The 27,251-nt window shown below is 48.0% G+C and overlaps 1 protein-coding gene across 17 annotated transcripts in view; it reads right to left on the reverse strand.

Annotated features, from left to right (window-relative positions):
* Nucleotides 1–519: 519 nt before the first annotated feature.
* Nucleotides 520–27,251, reverse strand: part of HEXA (hexosaminidase subunit alpha) — a 94,270-nt gene continuing 67,538 nt past the window's right edge. For 3 of the 17 annotated variants that reach the window (XM_055098495.2, XM_034939066.3, XM_063596772.1), the window contains 10 exons: nucleotides 5,919–6,047; nucleotides 5,731–5,810; nucleotides 5,419–5,562; nucleotides 5,167–5,299; nucleotides 4,930–5,079; nucleotides 4,660–4,722; nucleotides 4,330–4,410; nucleotides 4,100–4,243; nucleotides 3,030–3,185; nucleotides 520–2,135 (listed from right to left, as the gene is read on the reverse strand). In XM_055098495.2, coding sequence (XP_054954470.2) covers nucleotides 3,058–3,185; nucleotides 4,100–4,243; nucleotides 4,330–4,410; nucleotides 4,660–4,722; nucleotides 4,930–5,079; nucleotides 5,167–5,299; nucleotides 5,419–5,562; nucleotides 5,731–5,810; nucleotides 5,919–6,047 — 1,052 coding nt within the window. In that variant the 3' untranslated portion in view covers nucleotides 520–2,135; nucleotides 3,030–3,057. Of the gene's footprint in view, nucleotides 2,136–3,029; nucleotides 3,186–4,099; nucleotides 4,244–4,329; nucleotides 4,411–4,659; nucleotides 4,723–4,929; nucleotides 5,080–5,166; nucleotides 5,300–5,418; nucleotides 5,563–5,730; nucleotides 5,811–5,918; nucleotides 6,048–20,527; nucleotides 20,577–21,921; nucleotides 22,423–27,251 lie in introns of those variants that run through there. The other 14 variants (XM_003818557.5, XM_008971894.4, XM_008971893.4 and 11 more) reach the window with 14 other exon arrangements.

Raw genomic sequence — 27,251 nt, forward strand, 5'->3', positions numbered from 1 at the left:
GTAATAAAGATAATTTTTCAAAATGATGCAGCTGTCTAAATGGCTTTGTCCAAATGTCCCAGTTCATCCTTGAAGACTTTTCCCCTTCTTAATCTCCTTCAGAAAGTATTTCACAGACCTCCCCCACCAATAAAGTCTGAACTAGGTACTCTCATTCTTGCTAGCACAGAACTTCTATGGCCCTCCATTGTAACTGGATTATTTGTCTCTCTTTCCCCTTAACTCTGAGTACTTTGAACATACCTGAGCCCCGACACGTAGCACAGTGCTTAGCACCTAGCCTGAGGGGACTCTCTGCTTCCATGTGAATATTAGTTTGAGGGTGCGGGTATTGTGTGTCTCTATTTGTGTCTAGCGTGGTCACTCTAGGTGTCAGCATTGTGCTGGTGCACATACACCCTCTGGTTCTTCCCTCGGTTGGAAAATATTTGTGGATGTCCATCACACCTTACCTGGTAATATTACTGCCAGATCTATGTTTCATTCCCATTCCCTCCAAAAATGAGTCGAAGACAGAAGAACAGGTGGGAACAAGTTTTCTTAGAAACTGTTATGAAGGAGGAGCCCTCCACCCCCACCCCCACATCTTTTACTATCTGACATGTTATCAGATCAGAGGCCTTCAGCCTCAGCAACATCTGGGGATTAGAGGGACCCCAAACAGCTGGGGCCTCGGACTAAGCTGATCCATGCCTGTGGGGTGGAGGGGAAATCCTCCTGGGAAAAATATGTGCAAGGCCCTACAGGCCCAGGAAAGGCTGACCAAGGCAAGGTGAGTCATGGTGTTCTAAGCTGAATCTTTTGCCCATCTCACAGAAGCAGGCAGGAAGCACCACCATTGATCAGCTTTATATGGCACCCACTGTATACAACAGACAGACAAAGACAGACAGACAGAGCACACACCACTTCTAAGCTCAACACTGCTCACCAACTAGAAGCACCTCGGTTAAGCACATGTGAGACACTCTTGCATAGGAAAGATGTAGTTTTTAAAGGAATGAAGAAGTATTTTGGCAAAACATCTACTTCCCTCCCAGGTCTGGGGTAAAGAGGGACCTCTAATTCTGAAGCTTCTACATATTGAAAAATTTCCCCTTCTCAATGGCAGTATATACAGTAGCAAACCTTCCAAGTCTGTTGTCACAGCCCTCTACAGATATCCTGAATCTACTTTACAGGTGGGCAAACTTAGACTAAGAGACAGAAGGTAGCCTGGAGCAAGGGGACACTGGGACTGGTTCAAGGGGAAGGGAAACAGGAGGTGTCTCAGCTCAGCCAAAGGCAGGGCCTCTGTCTACCTGGATTGGCAAGGGAAAGGCTCAGGTGGCCAGAACTCCCTCTTTCTTCCCGCCTGGGGAAGCAGTGGTTCCACAGGAAAGGCAGTCCCACTCTTGCTGGCTAGGGGGCCTCCCGGGATGGCAAAGGCCAGGGCCAACCTGAGCTCTGCCTGGGGCCTCTTCTGGGGTGCACTCTGAGTTTGGGGATTGTGGATTGTGGGTTCACTGCTTCCATAACGTTCTCATTACCTGCATGTGAGCCTAGACCTCAAATCCTTAATTATTTTTAAAAGGGCAGGGTGGGGGAGTGGCTTAAGAGGGAATGAGACACAGAACAATCTTTCCACAGCCCCCATCTGCCTAGGCTGGGGCTGTCAAGGGTCTCCTTCACCCTGTCTCCTAGGGATAGTTAAAGGCAGCTTTTATGAGACTCTATACTGTCTTTTTTTGTAGTTGTTTGTCTTGTTTTTTGTTTGTTTGTTTCTTTGTTTTAATTTATATAGATATATATATTCTTAAAAAAGCAATAGTCCTTTGGTCCCTAAACTCTAAGGAATGATATGATTTTGAAAGAAGTAAATCTGGGCTTCCCTTGCGGAGAAGCCCTTGGCACCCCCAACGCCCTCTGCTGGTTCCCCTGGACAGTCACTCCTCACCAGCCCTATTTGCTCTGCCAGCCTGCACTCTATGCTGCAGGCACAGAACAACCCACTTGATAAAAACAATCCTTAGAGTGGCCTTAGCCCCAGGCACCAGCCTTGGGTCCGATCCACCTCCGTCCGCAGCTGCTCCTTCGGGAAGGGCTGCTCAAGCGTTTCTGTGCTTTTCCTCTCCTTTCTTCTCACTCTTCTGTTTCTGTTGTTGTGTATTAATTGATAAGGAGAGATAGGGGGGAAAAGGCAAGAATCACCTTGGAGGGCAAGACCAGAAGAGCAGCTTGCCCCCATGAGTGACGTCTCAGGTGAGTGGCTGGACCTCTCTTCCTGAGGAGCAGGGCTGCAGCACGACCCAGGCAGCAGCCCCGTCCACTGAAGCCAGACTTGAGTCCTGAGCAAAAGACCCCAACCCCACATCCCCTCTAGAAGGTTCCTGGGGTAGCTCAAAGTGAGGCAGGGCCATGTGGGCCTTCTGAGACAGAAAATCTCTAAAAGTTGCAGGCAGCATCCTATGGACCCATGACCTTGCCAAAAATGTAGGAGAACTTGGCCCATCTTTCTCCCCATCACCCACCAGGCCCTGCAGATTCTACCTCTGAAGCATGTTTGCTTCTCTTCCTCCATCTCCATGTTCACTGCCACTATCTCAGCCCTTACTTCTAGTCCTTTCTCTGCTTAAGCTCCTCAACAGTTCGTTCTCATCTTCAGGATAAAGTCCAAACTCATGGCCTGAAGACCCTTGAAAACTGGCCCAAAGCTACTTTTCTAGTCTCATTTTCCAGTCTCCTGGACCCTCCCCGCATACAGGTTCTCTACTCTCATTGGCTGTCTCTGGAGTAGAACTGCTTCTCCAGGCAGAAAGACTCTGATTGTCTCTCCTAGACTGCGGGGCAGGAATGTTGTCCAATTGATCTCCTTGGATTGAAGGAAAAGCAAAGTCTCCATCTGAGGATTCCTCCTAGCTCCTGGCTCTTCTCTCTATCCCAGACTTTCTCAGAGGTGGGTGCCTCCAAGGTCCCAAAAGGAGGACCATCAAAGCTGGGAGGGCCTCATCACTCAGGCCTCATCTACCTGGGGTCCATCAGGGACTCACCTTTCTGTGGCTGGTCAGTGAAAGCAGGTCAGTAAGGCCGGTTGGCATCCTTGGGCCGCTTTAGCTGGACCTTGAGCCTCTTCATGCCAATTTGAAAGCCATTCATCGCCTGAATAGCAGTCTGGGCACTAGTTGGATTGTCAAAACTAACAAACCCTGGAGGGTGTGGGCAAAGAGATTAGCTGGGGACTCTGCCTAGCAGGGCCTCCTTTCTCTCTGACCAGCCCCCTCCTCTTCCAGCCCCCTCAGGCCAGTTCCATCAAACACATACCCCTCCACTGTTTGTGTGGATACAGAGTCATAGGCAGATGGCCTGAGATTCCTAAAGGTGTGATTCTTGGAAGGATAGGAAGCAACTCTGAGTGTGTGTGCAGGGTCAGTGTGTTGATTTGGATGTTTCCGTGTTTTTCCTGGCATGGGTTGGCTGTCTCCCTCCACAGCTCCCATTCTGGTCCTCAGAACCATAGTTGGAGTTGGAGGGGATCTTTGGTCTCAGAACCAGACTCCTCCTGCCCTGGCCAGACTCCAAAGCTCTGACCTAGCTGGCCACATTCCTGGTGGACACCTGATCATCCCAGGTAAACCTGAAATAAAGCTCGTTCTTTTTTTTTTTTTTGAGATGGAGTCTTGCTCTGGGGCCCAGGCTGGAGTGTGCAGTGGTGCCATCACAGTTCACTGCAAACTCTCCCTCTCGGATTCAAGAAATTCTCCTGCCTCAGCCTCCTGAGTAGCTGGGATTACAGGCACCCATCACCACGCCCAGCTAATTTTTGTATTTTTAGTGGAGACGGGATTTCGCCATGTTGGCCAGGCTAGTCCCAAACTCCTGACCTCAAGTGATTCACCTGCCCTGGCCTCCCAAAGTGCTAGGATTACAGGCGTGAGCCACCATGCCCGGCCAAGGCTTGTTGTTGGCCTAAACTTAGGCCCATCACTGGTTTGTGACCCCGTTTTGTGCCACACATTCAATCTCAGGAAATCACTGCATTATAGAAGGGCAATCGTAGGGTCTGTAGGAAATCCTTTATAGTCAGAGGTGGGAGAGGCCTAGGGGTAGGTTCTCAGCTCACCAAAACACTTGCTCTGGTTGGTGGCTCGATCCACAAAGACTTTAGCAGAGACAACGGCTCCAAAGGGCAGGAATGTCTGTATGAGTTCCGCATCACCAAACTCCTGAGGCAGGTGATAGATGAAGAGGTTACAGCCTTCAGGGCCTGGAGGAACAGTAGCAGGCTGGTTCAGGGGAAGGACCCTGAGTCCAGCCCCACCAGGTTCTGCTGTCCAGCCCCCAGTCCCTCACCTTCTCTCTGCTGCTGGGGCAGGGCTGAAGGCTGCTGGGGAAAAGCTGTGCTCACTGGGGCATAGGCCGACGGATAGGCTGCTGGAGACAGAGGTGGGAGTGGACAGTGATCCCCAGGAGCCCTTCCCCATGCAGGGCCCCAACTGCCTGGCCGCTTTTGACCAATTCAGCCCAGTCCACCATAACCCTCACCCCAAGAGAGGTCGTTCTAGGGGTAGGAGGGGATGGGAGGATCAACTCCTTGGAACAGAGCCTAAATCCCCCACAACTCTCCCTATTTCTTTCTAGGGCCCTTCAACCTCCCCCAGGCCGCGTAGCGCCAAGTGAAACCTGCGTAGTGGTGCATCCCAGTGTAGGCCTGCTGCAGGGGGTCAGCCACGCCGGGGCTCTGGGCTGGGGAGAGAGGGGCGCAAGGCCCACAGTGAAGGCAAGCGGGCGAGCAGAGTGGGTGAGAAGCTCAGGGAGTGTGGGAGGTGGACGGCGGCTGTGAGAGACAGCAGGGAAGGAGGGGGATCTCTTCCCAGGGAAGCCAGGCCCTAACCCCCCACCCCCCGCTCCCCACTCCATTTCGGGGGGATTTGGGCGGAGCGGGGGGCCCACCTGGGTAAGGGGAGAGCCCGTTATTGTAGAGCGTGTCGGAGCCCGGCTGGCCATTGGTCTGGGGGGTCAGAGGGCCGAATCCATTGACCCCGATGGGCGCCGGAAGACCTGGGAGGGTGCCAGGGCCGCTGCCAGGCGGGGAGTTGGCTGCTGATGGCGGAAGAGGTCTGAGAGTCAGGCCGCCACCCCGCCCCGCCCGGCCCCTACCAGGCGCGCCCCAGTCCCTGGGGGCCGTACCTGCCGCGGGCAACAGAGGCGCAGCTACCAGGCTAAAGGCCGCCACGTGTTGCATCTGGGCCGCCACTGCCGCCACCGGGCCTAGGCCTGGGCCCTGTGCCGCCGCCAGCAGGGCCGCCTGGTGCTGCAGGATCTTTGAGAGGAAAGATGGGCGAGAGTGGAGGGCCAAGGGGCAGGCAGCTGCCCGTGCTCTCAGCCCCAGGCCTGGCCCACCCACCTGCGCGCCCTCGCACGCAGGTGCCCGGTACCTACCGCCGTGGTGTAGGCGCCGCAGGCCCCTAGCGGCAGTGGCGCGGGGTGGAAGGCGCCCAGGTGGCCGGCCATCTGCTGCATCCGCCGCAGCGCGCGCTCCCGGTCGGTGTCCGCCAGCTTGACCACGAGGCTGGACGAGGCGCCCTGGGCAGGGCAGGGGAGGCCGTGGTGACCGGTCCTGACCCTGGCCCCGGCCCGGGGCCGAGCGCCTTTCCCATCAGGTCCTTTTGTGGGGCACCGAGCACACTCGGGGAGGAGAAGCCCGTCCCCACCCCACTGGCCTCACCCTCAGCCCAGGGAACCCGCCCTCACCGCCATGGTCCGGCTGCCGTGCAGACCCTGGATGGCCGCCTGAGCTTCCCCTTGACTCCCGAACTTCACAAAGGCACAGCCTGGGGCAGGACAGAGGGAGCGGGTGGCTCAGGCCACAGGGGCCAAAGAGTTATGTGGCCCAGAGTGAGGAAGGGTCACCAGGAAATCCCGGGGTCAGCTCAGGTCACCTTTACTGGTGCCGTCAGGACTCCGCAGGACCGTGCACTCCTCGATGTGGCCAAAGGGCTGGAACAGGCGTCTGACGTCCTCCTCACCCTGCTGCTTGCCCAGCATCCCCACAAACAGCTTTCGGTCCTCTGGGGACAAAGCCAGGAATGACCTGGGGACCCCAAGTCTTCCTAGACCCCCGAGAGTAGCCTGAGGAACTTAGGAAGGCAGCTCACCAGTCTCACTCTGGGAAGCAGAGGGAGTGAGAAGGCCCTGGGCTTCCAGGGTTGGTTTTCATTGAGGGGCAGGATCTGGGGAAGGGATCTGGAGAAGGGAGCTCAGCTCAGCTTTCCATCAGGAAAACCTGGGTCCTGGGGAAACCCAGAGAGGCTCAGGGCTGCTCTTGTGGGGAGTAATGCAGTCTTGATATCTCTGGCTGGGTAGAGCCCTATATGCATTGTTTTACATGTTTGACCTTTCTGTTCTTAGAGGTTGGGAAACGCTGTTTTGGACCATTTCTGTAGTATTAAGGAAGGGGGTGCTCAGAGAAAGCCTTTCTATTCAGACTGGGTCCAGAGAAGAGAAGTACATCCTTGTTGGTCAGCCTGATAGTGCTGGCTAGAATCAATGCCCCTTCCTGCTAATATCAAGGAGGGTTCTGGATTTAGAAACAGCACAGAAAACAGTCCTGTCATCCTACTGCCTCATCTTTAGGCACTGAGCACTGGCATGATGAATCCTTACCCTCTGCACCACATCCAACCTGGATGCCCCTCCCAAAGGCCTACAGAGAGCAGGACCTTGGTTTCCTGAGCCTCCAACATTAGCATTTTTCCTACTACAGTTGCTGAACCCCTGACCCCTTTCCTTAACTCCCACCTCCACCACCCTGTCCCTTCAGCAAGCTTCTAGTGCCCTGTCTGTATCCTTCCCTCTGATTCCCCTGTCCTCTTGCCCTGATGCCTCCCAAAATGTTCATGCTATGAGAGAACAAGTTCTGCCTATAGACCTGGATTGCCACCAGAGAACCAGTCTGATTCCTCCCTGTGTCCACCCTTTCTATGGGAGTGGCAGAAATGCAGGAAAGGGGCTGCAAGCTGGGCCTGTGTCCCTCGAAGAAAGCTGGAGAGCTGGGGCTGGAAACTAGGGTTTTGCTGCACACCCAGCAAGTTAGGCCTCAGGAACACTCTCTGGGAGCGTGGGGTAGAGGGGTCCAGCCTGCTGTTGAAGTCTGGCTCTTCTCTGCACCAAGGTAAATCTCTGAATTTGGGATGGGGCTTGACCATGTAGGGGACAATACAAGTTGGGAGAGAAGGAGTGGGTAGGAAACTGGTTTCAGGCTTCATCTTCAAGATCTTGGAGTGCAGGAAAACCCATCCTAAATGGTTCTACTCCTTGACCAGCTTGGCTAGGCAGATGGGGGTCCTTGGATTCTGAGTGCAGGGAAAACAAGGCTAGTAGGGGGTCATAGACTGAAGCCTGGGTGACAGCGAAGGAAGAACAGACTGTTCAAAACTGAACGAAGTTAGCAGGGGAGAAATCTCCAACAAGACTATGTGTGTGTCCATATGTCACCCGGGTGGTGTGGGGTTTGGCCTAGGCTGCCTTGGGGATCCTGAAGTGTCTGTCTGTCTGACGATGCTATGTCTGTGTGGAGGGCAGGGGCTGCAGTTCATAAGGGGCAGGCAGAATGTGTTTTAGCAAAATTCTGCCGTCTGTCCAGAGAGGTACCACCCGATGATCCTTGGGAAGGGGATGGATAATGGACTTGTGGCTGGAATTCTGATGGAGGAAAGAAGGTCTCACCAGTGACCTTCTGTGGTGAGAGTACAACCCGGTGGGTGTACTTTGCTTCTGGGGGTGTCAGCCACAGAATAGTGCCCTTGGAACAGATCACTGGTTTCCCAACCTTTTGAAAAATCAGTGGAATACATTGTTCTAACATAAATATTAGGATGAAGCTCAAAATGTAAGAGAAAAATAGAACTGCTGTGACTGAAACCAGAAAAGGAGGGGTGGAGTTCATCTTGCTTGATCCTCCCCTAATACTCCCTAGAGGGGCTCCAAGGAAAGCCCTTTGAAATTACTGACCTAGAAGATAGAGAACAGAGTTCCAGCTGTTGTATGAGGGGGGATCTGAGATCATCCTGTTCAGGAGCCTGAGAAGACAGGAAAGGTCTTTCATGAGTCTCTCAACCAATCTGATGGCTTTGCCTTGACATTGGAGAATGGGCTCATTTGGCCAGAGAATCAAACCCTGAAAGACCATGCCATTGTTCTAAGTTATTCTGGGCTGCAGAAGGCCTGGGAGAGGCTGGAGAAGAGTCTAGGGCCTCCATAGTCCCAAGGGGGGGCTTCACAATGCCCTAATTTGTAGTGGAGCTGTGTCATTGGGCAGGGTCTGAAAAATGGTGATGGCACCCCAATAAGATATCATACCACATGGACCAGAATCCAGGTAGCCTTGTGTAGGAAGAGAGACATCACAGGCTGAGATAGAGCCCATAAGACAGAAAAGAGGTTTGTACTGACAGTGGTGATCTGATCCTTCATCTGCTCTGCCTCTTGTTGCTTTTTCTGCTGATGGTGAAATTTTCCGATCCTCTTTTCCAGTGAGAATCTCACAAGTTAAGAATTTTCAGCAGGGCGCAGTGGCTCTCGCCTATAATCCCAGTGCTTTGGGAGGCCAAGGTGGGCTGATCACTTGAGGTCGGGGGTTTGAGACCAGCCTGGCCAACATGGTAAAACCCCATCTCTACTAAAAATATAAAAATAGCCAGGCATGGTGGCACATGCCTATAATCCCAGCTATTCAGGAGACTGAGGTGGGAAAATGGCTTGGACCTAGGAGGCAGAGGTTACAGTGAGCCGAGATTGTACCACTGCACTCCAGCCTGGGTGACAGAGTGAGACTCCAACTAAAAAAAATTTTTTTTTCCATTTCCCTGTCAGGGCACTGACCCTATGGATCTGGACTACTGGGATGTACAGAGTTTGGAATGGAAATGAGTATCTACCATGGGGTGGGCTCTAGGCTCCTGTTTCCCAGGTATCACCTTAAATCCTGGTATCCTCTTTGCCACTTTACAGGGACCTTGATTGTGTTTGACAGGAGGATAAGCTGGATCACAGTGGTCATGAGCCTCAGGTGACTCAGAAATGGTGGGATAAGTTTCTTAAGAGACCCGGCCAAAGAGAAGTACATGCTGGACCCCTAAGAGTAGCCCCGCAAACCCACAGATCTGAACATTCTGATGGCTGATCATTGATTGCCTCCAAAGAGAGATGATGATGGGATGTAGCCCAGATAATTCAGTTTCCTCTAGATCAAATTCTATCATTTGGATAAAAAGCGGACGCTACAAGAGGCAAGTCAGAAATGTCTGAATAAAAGTATCCCATGAGTGGTGGGTAGTATCCTAGAAAGATGGGAATATCAAACATGGACGCTCAACCTTCCTGGAGTGGAAAGTATTAGAAGGCAGCATCAGCGCAGAGTTGAGACATAGTTGGAATGCCATATGGTTGAATGGTATAACTGCATTTTCCTGTTGACAACTGATGTATACTTCTTGATCTTCTATCAAATGCTTTTTTTTTTTTTTTTTTTGACACTGAGTCTTGCTCTGTCACCCAGGCTGGAGAGCAATGGCACGATCTCGGCTCACTGCAGTCTCCTCCTCCCAGGTTCAAGTGATTCTCCTGCCTCAGCCTCCTGAGTAGCTGGATTATAGGTGCACGCCACCATGCCCAGCTAATTTTTGTATTTTTTAGTAGAGACAGGGTTTCACCATGTTGGCCATGCTGGTCTCAAACTCCTGACCTCAGGTGATCCGCCCGCCCAGGCCTCCCACAGTGCTGGGATTTCATGTGTGAGCCACCACGCCCAGTCTCAAATGCTTTTTGAGTCCAAAACAAGTGGCTTAGGCTCCCAGAGGCCCATCTCCATGAAGCTGCCTTGTGCAGCTGGTCATATAGGTCAGGGATTCGAATGCAGCAAATGATGGGGTTGACATCCCAGTAATCATAGCAGAATCAGTCCAGACTACTTCTTCAGAAAGGGCACCAGGATGCTGTTCAAGGAAGGAGCGTCTGCCTCATGTTGCTCCAAAGAAATTCCTAAGTTGTTCAAGTTTCTGGTTTCTAGGCCACTCACACCAAATCACCTCCATGTTGGTGAAATGTAATGATTGTAGGGACAGTGTAAGGAAAGGTCCAGCCTTTGGGTACCAACTACCAGACACATCCTAAAAATACTGGTCCATTTTTCAATGTAAATGCCAACCCAGAAAGTCTTGCTGGTGGCAGTAATTGTATTACAGCAAAGCAACTCTCTCCTGATACTCTTAGTGACGACTGCAGCATAAGAAGCCACGGGGAAAGTGACAGAAGGAAGTAGCCAGGACGAGAAGAGTCTCCTGGCCAGATGTGACAGGCATCAGGAGGGACTTAAATTCCACACACAAAAAAACTGTTAGAACAAATAACCCAAATCAGCAAAGTTGCAAGAAATAAAATTGACACACAAAAATCAGTTGTGTTTCTACACACTAGCAATGAACAATCTGAAAATGAAATGAAGTGAAAGCAAAAGCCAGCACGGTGGCTCACGCCTATAATCCCAGCACTTTGGGAGGCCAACGTGGGTGGATCACATGAGGTCAGGAGTTCAAGACCAGCCTGGCCAACATAGTGAAACCCTGTCTCTACTAAAAATGCAAAAATTAGCCAGGCATGGTGGCATGTGTCTGTAGTCCCAGCTACTCGCAAGGCTGAGGCAGGAGAATCTCTTGAACCTGGGAGGTGGAGGTTGCAGTGAGCTGAGATTGTGCCGCTGCACTCCCGCCTGGGAGACAGAGTGAGACTGTGTCTCAAAAAAAAAAAAAAGAGATGAAAGCAAACAATTCTATTTGCAATAGCATCGAAAAGAATAAAACACTTGGAGGCTGGGCATGGTGGCTCACGCCTGTAAACCCAGCACTTTGGGAGGCCGAGGTGGGCGGATCACCTGAGGTCAGGAGTTTGAGACCAGCTTGGCCAACAGGGCGAAATCCTGTCTCCACTAAAAATACGAAAATTAGCCGTGTGTAGGTGGCAAGCACCTGTAATCCCAGCTACTTGGGGGGCTGAGGCAGGAGAATCGCTTGAACCTGGGAGGTGGAGGTTTGCAGTGAGCCGAGATTGAGCCACTGCACTCCAGCCTGGGTGACAGAGTAAGACTGTTTCAAAATACATAAATAAATAATAAGATAAAATAAAATACTTGGGAATAAACTTAACCCAGGAGGTGAAAGACTCATACACTGAAAACTACAAAATGTTGCTAAAAGAAATTAAGAGGCCAGGCGTGGTGGCTCACGCTTGTAATCCCAGCACTTTGGCAGGCCGAGGCGGGCAGATCACGAGGTCAGGAGTTTGAGACCAGCCTGGCCAACATAGTGAAACCCCATCTCTACTAAAAATACAAAGAAATTAGCTGGGCGTGGTGGCGGGTGCCTGTAATCCCAGCTACTCAGGAGGCTGAGGCAGAATTGCTTGAACCCAGGATGCAGAGGTTGCAGTGAGCCGAGATCACGCCACTGCACTCCAGCCCGGGTGATAGTGCAAGACTCTGTCTCAAAAAAAAAAAAAAAAAATTAAGAAGACACAAATAAATGAAAAGACAATCTGTGTTCATGGATACGAAGACTTAATATTGCTAAGATGTCAATACTACTCCAAGTGATCTACAGATTTAATGTAATCTCTATAAACTCCCAATGGCATTTTTTGCAGAAATAGAAAAATCCATCCTAAAATTCATATGGAATCTCAAGGGACTCCAAATACCCAGCAATCTTGAAGAAGAAGAAGAAGAACTCCCTGTTTTCAAAACATATTACACAGCTATAGTAATCGGCACTATGGTACTGGCATAAAGATAAATATATAGACCAATGGAATAGAACAGAAATCCCAGAAATAAACTCTCTTACATATGGTCAAATGATTTTCAACAAGGGAGGCAAGATCATTCAATAAGGAAAGGACAGTCTTTTCAACAAATGGGGTTGGGAAAAATGGATATCTACAAAAGAATGAAGTTAGACTCTTACCTTTCACCATATACACAAGATTAACTGAAAATGGATGAGTCCTAAATGTAAGAGCTAAAACAATAGATGTCTTAGAAAACTGAGGGGAAAAAGATTTCATGACAGGATTTGGCAATGATTTCTTGGATATGACACCAAAAGCACAGGCAACAAAAGTAAAAATAAATAAATTGGACTGACTACATCAAAATTAAAAACTTTAACAAGGATCTATTGGAGGGCAAAAATAAAAAACTAGAAAACTTCTGTCCATCAAAAGACACAACTCACAGAATGAAAAAGCAACCTCTGGAATGGGAGAACACATTTGCAAACAACATATCAAGATAAGAGGTTAACATCCAGAATATATAAAGAACTCGTACAACTAAATAGTAACAACAACAATAACAACAACAGAAAACACCAAACCTTCTATTTAATAATGGGCAAAGGATTTGTATAGATGTTTCTGCAAAGAAGAAATACAAATGGGCAACAAGCATAAGAAAAGATGCTCAAAATGACTAATTGTTAAGGAAATGCAAATCAAAACTACAATGAGATATCACCCACCTCACACCGATTAGGATGACTGCTATCAAAGAAACAGAAAATCACAGCGTTGGCGAGGATGTGGAGAAATTGGAACTCTTGCACACTGTTGATAGGAATGTAAAATAGTGTCGCTGCTACAGAAAGCAGTATGGCAGTTCTTCAAAAAATTAAAAATAGAATTACCATATGATCTAGCAATACCTTTTCTGGGAATATATCCAAAAACATTGAAAGCAGGGTCTTTTCAAAAATTAATCTATAATTTTATTTCAATTGACCAATAATAATTTTATATATTTATGGGGTACAATGTGATGCTTTGATATATGTAGACATTGTGAAATGATTAAATGGAGCTAATTAACATATTCTTCACCTTGCCTACTTATCACTTTTTTATGGTGAAGATGATTGAACTCGATTAGCAATTTTGAAGTGCATATTGCATTATTATTAACTACAGTCTCCATGCTATGCAATAGATCACTAAAACTTCATCCTTCTGTTTAACTACAACTTTGTATCCTTTGACTAACATCTCCCCTTTCTCCATACTGTAACCCCCCCGCCGCCCCTAACTTCTGCCAACCACCATCCTACTCTCTGCTTCTATAAGCTCCACTTTTTTAGGTTCCACACGTAAGTGAGATAATGCAATGTTTGTCTTTCTGTGCCTGGGAAAACAAGATCTTGAAGAAATCTTTTGTACACCCATATTCATAACAACATTAGTTACAATAGCCAAAAGGTTGAAGGTACCCAAATATCCAGCAGATGAACGGATAAACAAAATGTGGTATATACAAACAAAGAACTATTATTCTGTCTTAAAAAGGAAGGAAATTCTGACACATCCTACAACATGAATGAAACTTGAAGATAGGCTAAGTGAAATAAGCCAGTCACAAAAGGACAAATACTGTATGATTCCACTTACATAAGGTATCTAGAGTAGTCAAACTCACAGAAATAAATAGAATGATGGTTGCCATGCTGACGGAAATTGGGAAATGGAGAATCATTTAATGGATACAGAGTTACTGTTTCTGCAAGAAAAAAAAGTTCTGAGGATTGGTTATACAATGTGAATGTACTTAGCTCTAGTAACTGTACCCCTAAAAGTGTTATGACAATCAGCTTTGGGTGATCTGCTCTGAGCCAAGCCTAAGGAAAGCACCTCTCATTACCTTTGTGGGTAGAATGCATTTCAGGAAGTGAAGAGTTAATGTGAGGAAAGGGTCAAGTAGTACAGGTGAAATCTATCCAATCTTAGTTGGAAAATACTTTTTAGAATTAAATTCATCTAAGGACCAATAACAGGTATGACTGTCAACTGACTGTGACAGAACAGTTGTTGCTAAGGTCTATTTCTGATTTAGGCCACAGAATATGTCCCAGTACTATGAAATTCTGAAAATTCTACCTCAAAATTCAATTTTAACTCAAAGATTAGTTGTTAAACACTGAATAAAGTGGAATCCTAGAAAGAACTTGGAAAAGATGGCTCTGCTAGTGAGATAGTCATATATGCATTATGTTTATACTCAAAATCCAGGCTGACATCTAATCAAACCCTTGCAAATTCAGGCAGAAATTACTTACGCAATTATAGGATAGTGATAGGAGGGTTAATTGGATAACAGATAATTGGCTTTTGAGTTGAACCAAATTGCAAGACTGAAAAACGAGATGCCTCAAAATATATTTTAAAATCCTCAGAGAATGTTTTAAGTTTGAACGTTAAAAGAAAATAACTGAAGTGGAAAGAGTGCATGGATTGATTACCTAACCTATTTCTGTACCTTAGGCATCTTGGATACATAAATATTTGCTGAGTAAAGGACACAGCCAAGTTGAGAAGTGGAACAAGCAGAGCAATCGCCATTGTGATTTATGTATTGATTCTATGCTATGAAATTTGAAAGAGGAAAGAATATACAATTCAATAATTTTTAATATTTTGCTTTAGGACTAAAAACTACTTTTCCTATAAGATCGGTACTTACAGTTTAACTTATTGGTGTTTCCAAAGTAGAGAAAATATAAGTGAGGAAAAATCAACTACAGTCCCTATGCTGAACAGCAAATAAAACAGACTTATTTAGTTACCATTGTCTGAGGGATTTGGGGATCCTTATTTCTGACCTCATATAATTTGTGGTTAACATTTTAAAAATACGTGAACCTAGGCCGGGCACAGTGGATTATGCCTGTAATCCCAGTACTTTGGGAAGCTGAGGCCGGTAAATCACTTGAGGTCAGGAGTTCAAGACCAGCCTGGGCAACATGGTGAAACCCCATTTCTACTAAAAATGCAAAAATTGGCAGGGTGCGGTGGCAGGCGCCTGTAGTTCCAGCTACTCGGGAGGGTGAGGCAGGAGAATCTCTTGAACCCGGGAAGTGGAGTTGTACCTTGCAGTGAGCCGAGTTGTACTTTGCAGTGAGCCGAGATCATGCCACCGCACTCCAGCCTGGGCAACAGAGCGAGACTCCATTTCAAAAACAAAACAAAACAACACAACAACAACAAAAATACATGAACCTTGAATTTTTACCCATACAAACATTTTAATGTTCATGTTCAAATGCACACAAATGCTGAGGGAAAAGGTTTTTTGTTTTTTGTTTTTTTTTTGAGATGGAATCTCGCTCTGTTGTTCAGGCTGGAGTGCAGTGGCATGATCTCGGCTCACTGCAACCTCCGCCTCCTGGGTTCAAGTGATTCTCCTGCCTTAGCCTCCCAAGTAGCTGGGATTACAGGCACACACCGCCAAGCCCGGCTAATTTTTTTGTATTTTAGTAGAGACAGGGTTTCACTGTGTTGCCCAGGCTGGTCTTGAACTCCTGAGCTCAGCCAATCCACCCGCCTCGGCCTCCCGAAATGCTAGTATTACAGGCGTGAGCCACCACGCCCAGTCCTGAGGAAAAGGTTTTTGACACTATGTGTATTTAATGTATGTTAGGAGATAGTTTCATTTTAGAAAGTTAGATGCATTTTCCTTTAATAGTGTACTGCTCAATGTGTAGCTGCCACAGGATGTAAAATATAGGCCTGGAGTGTGGAGTATAGGAACAGCGTGGAACTTAGCTACAGAATTTATGCAAACTCACTGGAATACATTAAAAGGCTGCTATAATATATCCACAAAGACCCAGATGCACCTCTGGTACTCTGAGAAAAGTGTTGCCAAGGCTGCGGGGGATGGCCATGACAGAAAAGGACCTTGACATCTTCCATCAGGCAGATCCTGGTGTATTGCTAATATTAATTGTACTGCAGGCATCGAATTAACAAGTGTTACCAATAACTATTAAAAGTAATACAACAGGGGCCGGGCACGGTGTAATCCCAACGTTTTGGGAAGGCAATGTGGGAGGATCATTTGAAGCCAAGAGTTTGAGACCAGCCAGGGCAACAAAGTGAGACCCTGTCCCTACAAAAAATAAAAATACAAAAATTAGCTGGGCATAGTGGCATGCACCTGTAGTCCCAGCTACTCAGGGGGCTGAGGCAGGGGGATCACTTGAGCCCAGGAGTTCAAGGCTGCAGTGAGCTATGATGGTGCCACTGCATTCTAGCCTGGGCAACAGAGTGAAACACTGTCTCTAAAAAAAAAAAAAAAAAAAAAAGTAAATAAACAGACAAATCAGTAAATAAATAAAAATCATAAAATATACAATATGTATGTTGGTTATTTCAACCACAAACCTCATGTTTATTGATTAAAAGTAAGACTACTAGTACACTGTTACATCAAAAGTCAAGTGACAGAAGACAAAGTAGCTATTTTTGTAAAAAAGCTAGGTTGGGTGTGGTGGCTCACACCTGTAATCCCAGCACTTTGGGAGGCCGAAGCAGACAGATCATTTGTGGTCAGCAGTTCAAGACCAGCCTGGCCAACATGGCGAAACCTCGTCTCTACTAAAAATACAAAAATTAGCTGGGCGTGCTAGTGGGCACCTGTTATCCCAGCTACTCAGGAGGCTGAGGCAGGAGAATCGCTTGAACCCAGGAGGCGGAGGTTGCGTTGAGTGGAGATGGCGCCACTGTACTCCAGCCTGGGCGACAGAGTGAAACTCCATCTCAAAAAGAAAAAGAAAAAAAGCTCATGTGTGCACAATGTAATCCTGCTTTATGGCAGATGGAAAAAGAAGCAATTATGATAGGTTTGGTAGGCTCTCACAGTGCTGGTCTATTTTTAAAAATTGAATTAGTTGCCAACATTTAATACAGCTAAAATGATTTTTTTTTTTTTTTGAGACAGGGTCTCATTCATTCACCTAGGCTGGAGTGCAGTAGCGCCATCTTAGCTCACTGCAGCCTCGAACTCCTGGGCTCGAGTGATCCTCCTGCCTCAGCCTCCTGAGTAGCTGGGTAGCTGGGACTAAAGATGTATGCCACCACACCCAGCTAATTTTTGTATATTTTTTGCAGAGACAGGGCTTCACCATGTTGCCCAGGCTGGTCTCAAACTTGTGAGCTCAAGTCATCCTCCCGCCTTGGCCTCCTAAAGTGCTGGGATTACAGGCACCAGCCCACATGCCCAGCTGTAAATTATTTTATTTAATCATGGGAGTCTCATCCATTTAAGGTTACCTACCTGGGCTCCTGTAGTATTTGAGCTGATGATCCCTACTTGATGGGAAGAAAAATCATGCATAATCCCTTCCAGAAGAAACTGGAAGGTTTTGGAAGAATATGTTGGCCTTGATATCCCTTAGATTGTTTTCATTGACATCAGTACTCTTATCGGATAAAGAAACCATTATTAACCAATGGTAAACTAAGGGATTTAATTTCAGGAATAATTTTAGAAGACACAGGCTTACTGGCGTAAATATATCTGGTCAGGTGTGTGTGACCATTGACTCTGACGGTTTATAGAATGTTTGAGGTCACAGATATAAGACTTAAATGGGACACGCTGTTCCACATTGTTGCCAAATGTTACATTTTAAAAGCAAAATCCAATACCATTTTAAAAAGTTGATTTTTTTTTTTTTTTGAGACAGAGTCTCCCTCTGTCACCCAGGCTGGAGTGCAGTGGCGCGATCTTGGCTCACTGCAAGCTCCGCCTCCTGGGTTCACGCCGTTCTCCCGTCTCAGCCTCCTGAGTAGATGGGACTACATGCACCCGCCACCACACCTGGCTAATTATTGTATTTTTAGTAGAGATGGGGTTTCACCGTGTTAACCAAGATGGTCTTGATCTCCTGACCTCGTGATCCGCCCGCCTCGGCCTCCCAAAGTGCTGGGATTACAGGCGTGAGCCACTGCTCCCAGCCAAAAAGTTGACTTTCTAAAGCATTAGGTTGTGTTAAAATTCAGCAGAGGGTTGAACTCACTTTAGAAGATATATATGATAGCACTGAAGAAAATACATTTTGATTAGTAATGATTATCTAACACAGATCTGTTAGTATTAAAATACTTATAAATTGTAAAGGCCCAACTGTTCTGCAAGACTGAGTACATAGGCCTTTTCTCTCCTGAATATATAGTAGGGAGCAGGGAGGAATTGAGAGATCTGGTCATCCAAACCTGCAAGAAGGATTATTCATGGATGCATTTGGAGTGTATGCTTCTTGAGAGCCACCACTTGTCCAGAAATATCTGTGTAACACAACTGCTAAATTATGAGTTCTGCTGCCAGGCAATACACTTTTTCAGCTAGATTTGCTTTTCCTGCTCTTTTAAACAGGTGTATAGGTGGAAATGCCATATGTACAGAATTTGTCAATGATGTGACACCTGCAAAGTTTATACAAAAATGTGGAAAGAAAATTCTACAACTCAAGCTGATATCATTGCTTAGAGCCCAGACCACCAGAACACATCAACCAGGCCAAGCAAAAGCACTATCAGCATGGAGGCCCCCTTTGTGCGGCTGCCCAAACACTGACAAGATGTAGTGGACTCCATACAGCAGGAGTGCCCTAGCATTGTGGACTTAGTTCCTGAACAAGACTCCAAATTGCACCACGTTCTTCTGAGCTCTGGGGCCTGCGGACATGCTCTTCCTCTGCCCAGCATGCTTGCTCCCTCTCTCCTCTTTTCTCTGACTACTTCCTATTCATCCTTGAGGTCTCAGCTTAAATATTACTCCTCTGGGAACCCACTTTGATCTTCCAGACTGGGTTAGGTGCCCCTTGTTTGTGTCCCCACAATTCCCCTGGACTTCCCCTTGAAAGCAGTGATCACACTGAATTGTGTTCCCTTGTTTACTTGTCCATATCCTCTCATAGCATCCGTGCTTCATGAGGCCAGGTACCAGGTCTGCTTTGCTCACATCTGTATTCCTGCTGTGGAGTAAGTTGCTCAGAAGATGTTGGTTGTGTGGTTGAACCTGTCTGCTTCACAGCTCACTCACATACTCTTAGTTGGCTTCTCAGCTGTGGGACTGGCTCATGGTTGTGGGCAGGGCTTAGTAGCTGGCCAACAATGGCCTTGATGCATAAAAGAGTTTCCCAAGAGGCAGAAATTCTTGGGTTACATAAACATGAAGTTTTGCATGCAGCCTGGAACATCTCAAAAACCTGACTGGAAAGAATAAAAAGGGAAAGGAGAATGTGTGTGTGGATGGAGGAGGAAACTTGGAAATATCTCTCCAAGACAAGGTGAAGGTGATAACATCTTGACCAGAAATCAAGAATCAGAGACCAGAGGTCAGAGAATCTAAAAGGATAATGGAAGTATTTCTTGGAGGAACGAACTTCACAGTGGAACCACAAAGTCACCAGAACTCTGTGTGTGGGTTCTCAGACTGAGCATGAAGTCTGAGAGGGGTACAGAATTAGTAGGACTCAATACATGTTTATATCAATTGGGTTCCATTCTGTTCCTGAACTCGGGCAGCTTCTTTCAGCTAGCAAAGCCATGGTTGATCTTGGGTTAGACAGGAAGAGAGTCTTACCCAAGATAAAGAGTCAGCAGACATCAGGGAGGGCTATAGGCTGATACACTGGAAGGATCTAAGATGCAAGGGTGAGAAAAACACCAAGAACTGACACCAGAATCCAGCCTTGCCTTTACAGCTTGGAAGCTGGCCAGAACCCAGCTGGTTAGAAGAAAGCACAGGCTCTCTAACCGTCCTATGTGGTTTTGTTTTTGTTTTTGTTTTTGTTTTGATACAGAATCATGCTCTGTTGCCCAGGCTGGAGTGCAATGGCGTGATCTCGGCTCACTACAACCTCCGCCTCCCAGGTTTAAGCGATTCTCCTGCCTCAGCCTCCCTGCCTCAGCCTCCGAGTAGCTGGGATTACAGGCATCCACTACCACACCCAGCTAATTTATCTATTTGTAGTAGAGACGAGGTTTCACCATGTTGCCCAGGCTGGTCTCGAACTCTTGGCCTCAAATGATCCACCCACCTCAGCCTCCCAAAGTGCTGGGATTATAGGTATGAGCCACCACGCTCAGCCCACCTCCTGTTCTTAAGGAGCTCTGGTTTTTCTCTACCAGGAAACAGTGTAGCTATCAGAGCTTTCCATGGTCCTCAGCATAGAGGACTTACTATGGCCCATAAAGTCTGTCGTACCAGCCTTATCTTTTACCATGAGCAGCTAGGCAATTACAATGAAGGAATGGCCTCAATCCGAAACGGACTGTGTTTTCTGACATCAGAAGGATATGGAGAAGGAGAATAACCCCCACCTGATTCTTAAAAACAACAACAACAACGAAACCCTGAAAGTTCCATGTGGCAAAACAGGAATGATCTCTCTCCAAGGGTAAGTGGCAAGAACCCCCTTTCTCTATCACTGGCATCTGTTTAGGCCCTTCTTGCTTCTTCTGGGTCTGGGCTCCCCAGAACCCCAGCCCTGCTCAGTCTGAGCAGGGAAGGCTGAGCTATTTCTGGGGCTCAGCAACTCTGAGCCCCACCTGTCCCCTTGACCCAGGGAGGCTCTCATACTAAATGGGTAGGACAGACTCCAGGTGTGGGCCCACCCTCCCTTACACGGGTTGCAGCCTGAGGTTGGTCAGACAGGGAAGTTACCTCCTCGGCCCTCACTGGCAGCTGGCTTCACTTGGATCGGACGATTCATCTGAAAGACATCGGACCAACACACCCATTCAGCGTGACTGCCTGGTCCTGGAGCCCCCAGCTTCTCGAACCCTGGACTCCTCAGGATCTGAGCCCTAGCCCCTTGGAACTCTGCACTCTACCACTTCCAAACTGGGATTACAGATTTTCTCCAAGATTCCTTCCTTAAACCCAGGAATTTAGAAGGTGCTGAAACTGGCAGGGATGGGTGACAGGAACTTAGTGGTAAGCACAAGGTGGAATGAAGCGGCTAAAGAGACTTTTCTGCCTGGGGCTCTGGGCAGGGGCTATGTGAGGCCTGTCCCTTTGGCTTCTGGACTTACTTAAAGGCTTTGCATGAGAGGATTGGGAAGGAGGGTAGAATTGATACTGCAGATTTGTGTTTTACGTCTAAAATGGAGAATATCACGCTATGTGTCATTTAGATGAGAGTCTGGGAATCAGACTCAGTGCTATCTGCCCTCAACTCTAGTCATTTAATGGTTGTATGACTTTAAGTAAGCCACCCTTTCTCAGATTCAATTTTTCTTTTTCTCCTGTGTAGCTGAAATTACGGGCACGTGCCACCAGGCCCGGCTGATTTTTGTATTTTTAGTAGAGACAGGGTTTCTCCATGTTGGCTAAGTTATTCTTGAACTCCTGACCTCAAATGATTCACCCGCCTCAGCCTCCCAAAGTGCTGGGATTACAGGCGTGAGCCACTGCGCCCGGCCAGATTCAATTTTTCAAATGAGGAAAACATTTCCCAAGCTGCTGTATCACTAGAGTCTCCACGCTCACCTGCTCCATCCCCTCCCTAGGGTCCCCTTCCCTGAGGATGCTGGAGTTTTCCAAGGTGCCATTCTCAGCCCTTTTTGTCTGGCTCTTCCTACTTTTCTTGGATAGTCTCATCCACACTCAGCCTCAGCTCCTCTCCACACAGGGATGACTTAGAGCTCTGTGTCTCCAGCCTGCATTCTCCTCTGAGCTTCAGAGCCATGTTACCAGCTGCCTGCTGGACATCCCCACTAGAAAGTCCCACGGGCGCCTTCACTCAACACACCCAAACGAGAGCTCATTTGTTTTTTTTTTTTTTGCCCCAACCTGATCCTCCCAGTCACCCAAGCTATAAGCCTGGAAAGCAGCTTGACTTCTCCTTCCATCCCTTCCCCGCTCCCACCAACTTCATCTTTTAATTCAGGGGTTCCTGATGAGGTGTAGATAAAAATCACCCAGGAACCAGATGAGGCTCTTAAGTTGGGGTATTGCATAATTTGAAAACGCTCCTAGGTGATTTCAATATATCCCCCCCACATCCCCATCCCCCAACCACCCTGAGTGAATTCATGATTGAATCCCCATCTCACCTTCCTCTCATGGGTGTTGTGGGGATCACATGAGGTAATGGGGACGCAAAAGGTCTTTGTAAACTGCCAAGAGCTGGGTGCGTGGGAGGTGAGGAATTATTGTTGGGGGGCAGGCAGCTGAGTGCCGGGAGGAAAAAACAGCGGCCTTCCCGTTCATGGAGGAAGGGGTACTGATGCCCATCTGGCCTGAGAAGGTGATGATCTGACCCCCTCCCCTCAGGAAATGCTCTGCTTCTGCACCAATCAGGGGCCACTCCATCCCTTACCAATTTGCTCGTTGCCGAGACAACAGGCAGCTTCCTGTTACCATAGCCACAAGTGCTACCCAGTAACCATGGTAACGCCCTGGCAGTCACAGTTGAGCAATTTCCTTTGGATCAAATTTGGGGGTGGGAGGGGCAGGGAGGGCTTACTAAAAAAAAAAAAAAAAAAAGGAAAGGAGAACAGGCCAAGTCTGAACCAGCGCAACTCCCCTCCCACCCAGGGCTCTGACACACCCACCCGCTGGTGGTGGAGCACCTGCAGTGTACCAGGCTGTGGGTGGGGGCGGAGACACCAACAGGACTCAGGTTGCAGTCTAGAGGGGATGACAGATCAATCCAAGCAGATCAGGGCGAGCTTGACAGGTCTGGACTGGCCTGGACCAGGGACCAGGAGGACAGGACCCGTCCCTGGGCATGGCCACCTGTGATTGTGGAGGAAAGACCAAGAGACAGAGCCATGGAGAGCAGAGACACAGGGAGAGATGAAGAAACACTGGTAGACAGAAATGATGTGAGAGAAAGACAGTTCTAGAAAGGGGCAAGGAAAGAGAGTTACTGGTGGAGAGGGGAAGGAAATGAGGAGAGGAAGGGTAAGGAAGCCGGTGCAGGAGAGGCAGGGAGGAGCCTGGTAGGGAAGAAGGCCAAAAGAGTAGAAGCCTGGGGTGGGGGGCAGTGAGGGTGAGCAAGACCATCATTATTTTATTAGTTCTTAAATAGATCCTGAGAATTTCTCTCTGGAGCCTAGAGTGACGAGCACACGTGACAGCAGCAGTTTCCATGGCAGCTGCCTCCCTGGCTGGGTTTCCTGGGAGATGGTGCTCTGGGGGACGCCACCTTCTCTCCTCCCACCCACTTCCCCACCCTTCAACAGAGAGTGGGCATCGGGTGGTACATACATGTTCCCCCCCGGACCTGACCTAGGCCTCCCACCACCCAGGCATGCTGCCAGCATTTCCTGAACTCTGTGATGAGCCCCAGGCAGCCTTTCGTGGGAGACAGTGATGATCTGTATGGGGATCCTCTCTTCATAGGCTCGCAGAGGGGAAGATAATGTTACCATTTCCTGAGAGCCCACTCTGTGCCAGGCCCTTCCTGGGACACTTTACATACAATGTCTCTAAATCCTTCCAACCACTCTTCAAGGGAATACAAGTGTCCCCATATCATAGATGAGAAAGCTGAGGCTGAGGGAGGTGAAATCACTTGTCTAAGATCCCATGGTGGGTAAGTGGTTGAGCTGGGATTTACCCCCAGATCTGTCTGAGGCTGAAGCCCATGATTTTTGCATTGGAGTGCTGCTCAAATCCATTCTTAAGGCACGAACACAAATAGTGAGGCACAGAGGGACCAGGGCCTCGGGGGAGTGCAAGGTCAAGAGCTGTGGAAGAGGCAGACTCCAGCCGAAGAGGTTGACTGAGGAAAGCTGCATAGAAGAGGCAATGTTTGACCTGAGCCTTGCAGGACTGGGGTCATTGGCCATGTAGAGATAATAGGAGAGGTAGGAGTGGTGGCTGAGCACGCTGAATGGCTAGGGTACGGACAGGGAGCTGCAATGGCTAGGGTACGGACAGGGAGCTGCAAGCCTGAAGGAGCAAAGTTTCTAGTGAGCACTTGGCATGGGAGTAGCCATGGTAGAGCAAATTGCTTCCTAGCAGATAGATGCGGATTTCAATCCTGGCTCTATCACTTGCTTCTCTAAGGTCTCTGAGCCTCAATATCCACACTAGTGACGAGGGAATCATGATCTTACCTTGCAGCGTTGTGATGAAAATGACAACTGCTAGATCTTAGTAGATACCTCAGATATAAAAAGTTATTTTTTTTGTTTGTTTGTTTTTTGAGTCAGAGTTTTGCTCTTGTTGCCCAGGCTGGAGTGCAATGGCATAATCTCGCCTCACCGAAACCTCCGCCTCCCAATTCAAGCAAGTCTCCTGCCTCAGCCTCCCGAGTAGCTGGGATTACAGGCATGCGCCACCATGCCCGGCTAATTTTGTATTTTTAGTAAAGACGGGGTTTCTGCATGTTGGTCAGGTTGGTCTTGAACTCCCGACCTCAGGTGATCTGCCTGCCTCAGCCTCCCAAAGTGCTGGGATTACAGGCGTGAGCCACCGCACCTGGCCGGTTTTTGTTGTTGTTATTGTTGTTAAGGATTTGAAACTGAAAGGTAGGCAAGGGCCAGATTAGGGAAGGCTGTGAAAACCGCATCAACGAATTTTGACTTTTGACTTTGTTGTATTTCAAAGGCAACGAGGATCCAGGGGAGGGAAGGATTTTTAAATGTTTTTTTTAAACATTTTTATTTATTTATTTATTTTGGAGACTGAGTCTCACTCTATCACCCAGGTTGGAGTGCAGTGGCGCGATCTCAGCTCACTGCAATCTCCGCCTCCCAGGTTCAAGCAATTCTCCTGCCTCTGCCTCCTGAGTAGCTGGGATTACAGACACCCACCACCATGCCCAGCTAATTTTTGTATTTTTAGTAGAGACGGTTTCACCATGTTGGCCAGACTGGTCTCAAACTCCTGACCTGTGGTCTTACTCTGCTACCCAGGCTGGAGTACAGTGGCGCCATCATAGCTCACTGCAAACTCCAAATCTTGGGCTAAGCGATTATTCTACTTCAGCCTCCCAAATAGCTAGGAATACAGGTACATGCCACCATGCCCAGCTAATTTTTAAATTTTTTGTAGAGACTGGGTCTCACTATGTTGCCCAGGATGGTCTCAAACTTCTGGGCTCAAGCGATCCTTGGACTTCATCCTTTCAAAGTGCTGGGATTACAGGTGTGAGCCGCTATGCCCAGACAGGAAAGGGTTTTAAGTAGAGGAATCATCTAGTCAGTTTTGTCTTATGAAGGATCCCATAAGCTGTCACTATGTGGAGAAAGGATTGGAAAAGGAGTGATTAGAGGCAAGAAGATCAGTGGCACAGGTGAGAGGTGAATGTGACCTGGATAGAAAGAAATGAACAGATTTAACAGATGTGTAGGAAGAATTAACTGGACTATAGTTCTATTGGATATGTGGACCCGGGAAGAGGAGGGCATATTGGCTGAGCCTCAGGTTCATCGCTTGGGAGTTGGGGAAGGTGGGAGTTTGGGAGTTTGGGGGTACAAGGAAGTCCCCAGGGGAGGAACCCAAGAGAGTAAGAACAGAGTTGGGGAGAGCAGGGCTCTGAGCCTTCAGTCCCCACAGAGCAGTGGTGATGGAGGACACCTGGGATTTAGGCATGTTATGTGTGGCTGGAGGAGAAAGAGAGCTGCCCCCACGAGCTTCCTGGGCAACCTATTATATATATCTTGTTCCTGCCATGGGCAGAGGAGGGACATGGCAGTGGGATAATCAGGACGTAATCTGGAGTCCCCCTTGAGGAAAAGAGGACATTGCCTCCCAGGCCAAAAACTTGTCCTGGGACTTCAGGTGAGCTCTTGCCCTGGCTGAGCACCTGTTCCCTTAAGAATTTCCCAGGTGGAGTCCAGGCCCATGTCTGCTTCAGAGCCCAGCCCTGGAGGGGAATTCAAGGGATAGAATGTCAGAGAGAACAACCTATTCCAGGCAATGGAGTGGGGAAGGTCAGAGGCCACACAGACACGCACAGGGCCCTGGACCTTCTGCCCCAGTGAGCAGAAGGGAGAGCAAAACCCTACCTAACTCTCTGCCCTGATTTGTCTAAAATTCCTCCCTTTGGGCTCAGCATTGCCCTTTTCAGATTCTTCTGCCCTGATGCCAACTATTCTTTTCACTGAGCACTCACACCCTCAGCACTCCCCATTCCATGGGAAGAGTTTATCAGAACCTTCTCGAGGAAGGGAACACTGGTAGGTCTGGGAAAGGTGTCAGGAGGTGCAGGGCAGAGTGGGACAGAAAAAAACCAAACTTTGTAATTTTTAGTACTTTGTTTTACCTCACCCCCCTCCTCTAATTCAACCCACTGTCAAGTCCCATTGGTTCTAGAATCTATGTGGATATCCTAAACAGCTCTGAAATCTAACCTCTTATCTCCTTTCCTGGCCTATCTCCAGCTCTAGGCCAGCATCACCATTCATCCACACTCAAGCAACACTGCACTAAAGGGTCATCCAGCCTCCAGTGTTGCTTCCTTTCCAACCCAACCTTCTTCACACCATAGCCAGAGTAATCTTTTTTTTTTTTTTTTTTTTTGAGACAGCGTCGACCTCCAGGGCTCAAGCAACCCTCCCACCTCAGCCTCCCAAGTAGCTGGGACTACAGGTGCACACCACCACACCTGGCTAATTTTTAAAAAACTTTTGTAGAGACGGGGTCTCACTATGTTGTCCAGGCTGGTCTCAAACTTCTGGGCTCAGCGATCCTCCAGCCTCAGCCTCCCAAAGTGCTGGGATTACAGGCATAAGCCACTATGCCTGGCCCAGAGTAATCTTTTGAAACTAGTCTCTTACTCTTCTCTGCTTAAAATCCACCTCTGTTCCCCCATTGCAAGCCTCCTGTTAAAGCCCAAGATTCTAAGACTAGCTGTCAAAACTTGTGAGTCTTTCTTCCACTGCTGCCCAACATGCACGATTCTCTCTACTCATGTGGAGCCTTAGCTATCTTTGCTAGACACCTTCCCTGCCAGTGTTCACACTGTCCCCAAATTTTCTTGTCTTTTAGGTTTCTAGATCCTCAAATATGATAAAATATGATCATGATTCAGCTCAGATAACATCTCTGCAAAGCATCTACTCCCTCCCCATTTCTTTTTATTCTTTTCTTTATTCCTTTATTTATTTATTTATTTTTATTTTGTATTTTTGTATTTTTAGTAGAGACGGGGTTTCACCATGTTGGCCAGGCTGGTCTCAAACTCCTGACCTCAAGTGATCCGCCCGCCTCAGCCTCCCAAAGCGCTGGGATTACAAGTGCGAACCACCGCACCCGGCCTTTTCCTTTACAGTTTGACTCTGGGACTCCCTCCCCAGTTCTGGTCTCTCTTTTACTTGCCCAGATGTATGCCTGAGTGAGATGCAATGAGGCTCACCTTTTTTTTTTTTTTTTTTTTTTTTTGAGACGGAGTCTCGCTCTGTCACCCAGGCTGGAGTGCAGCGATGCG

Source organism: Pan paniscus, chromosome 16 (assembly GCF_029289425.2).
Source record: "Pan paniscus chromosome 16, NHGRI_mPanPan1-v2.0_pri, whole genome shotgun sequence".
NCBI lineage: Eukaryota > Metazoa > Chordata > Mammalia > Primates > Hominidae > Pan > Pan paniscus.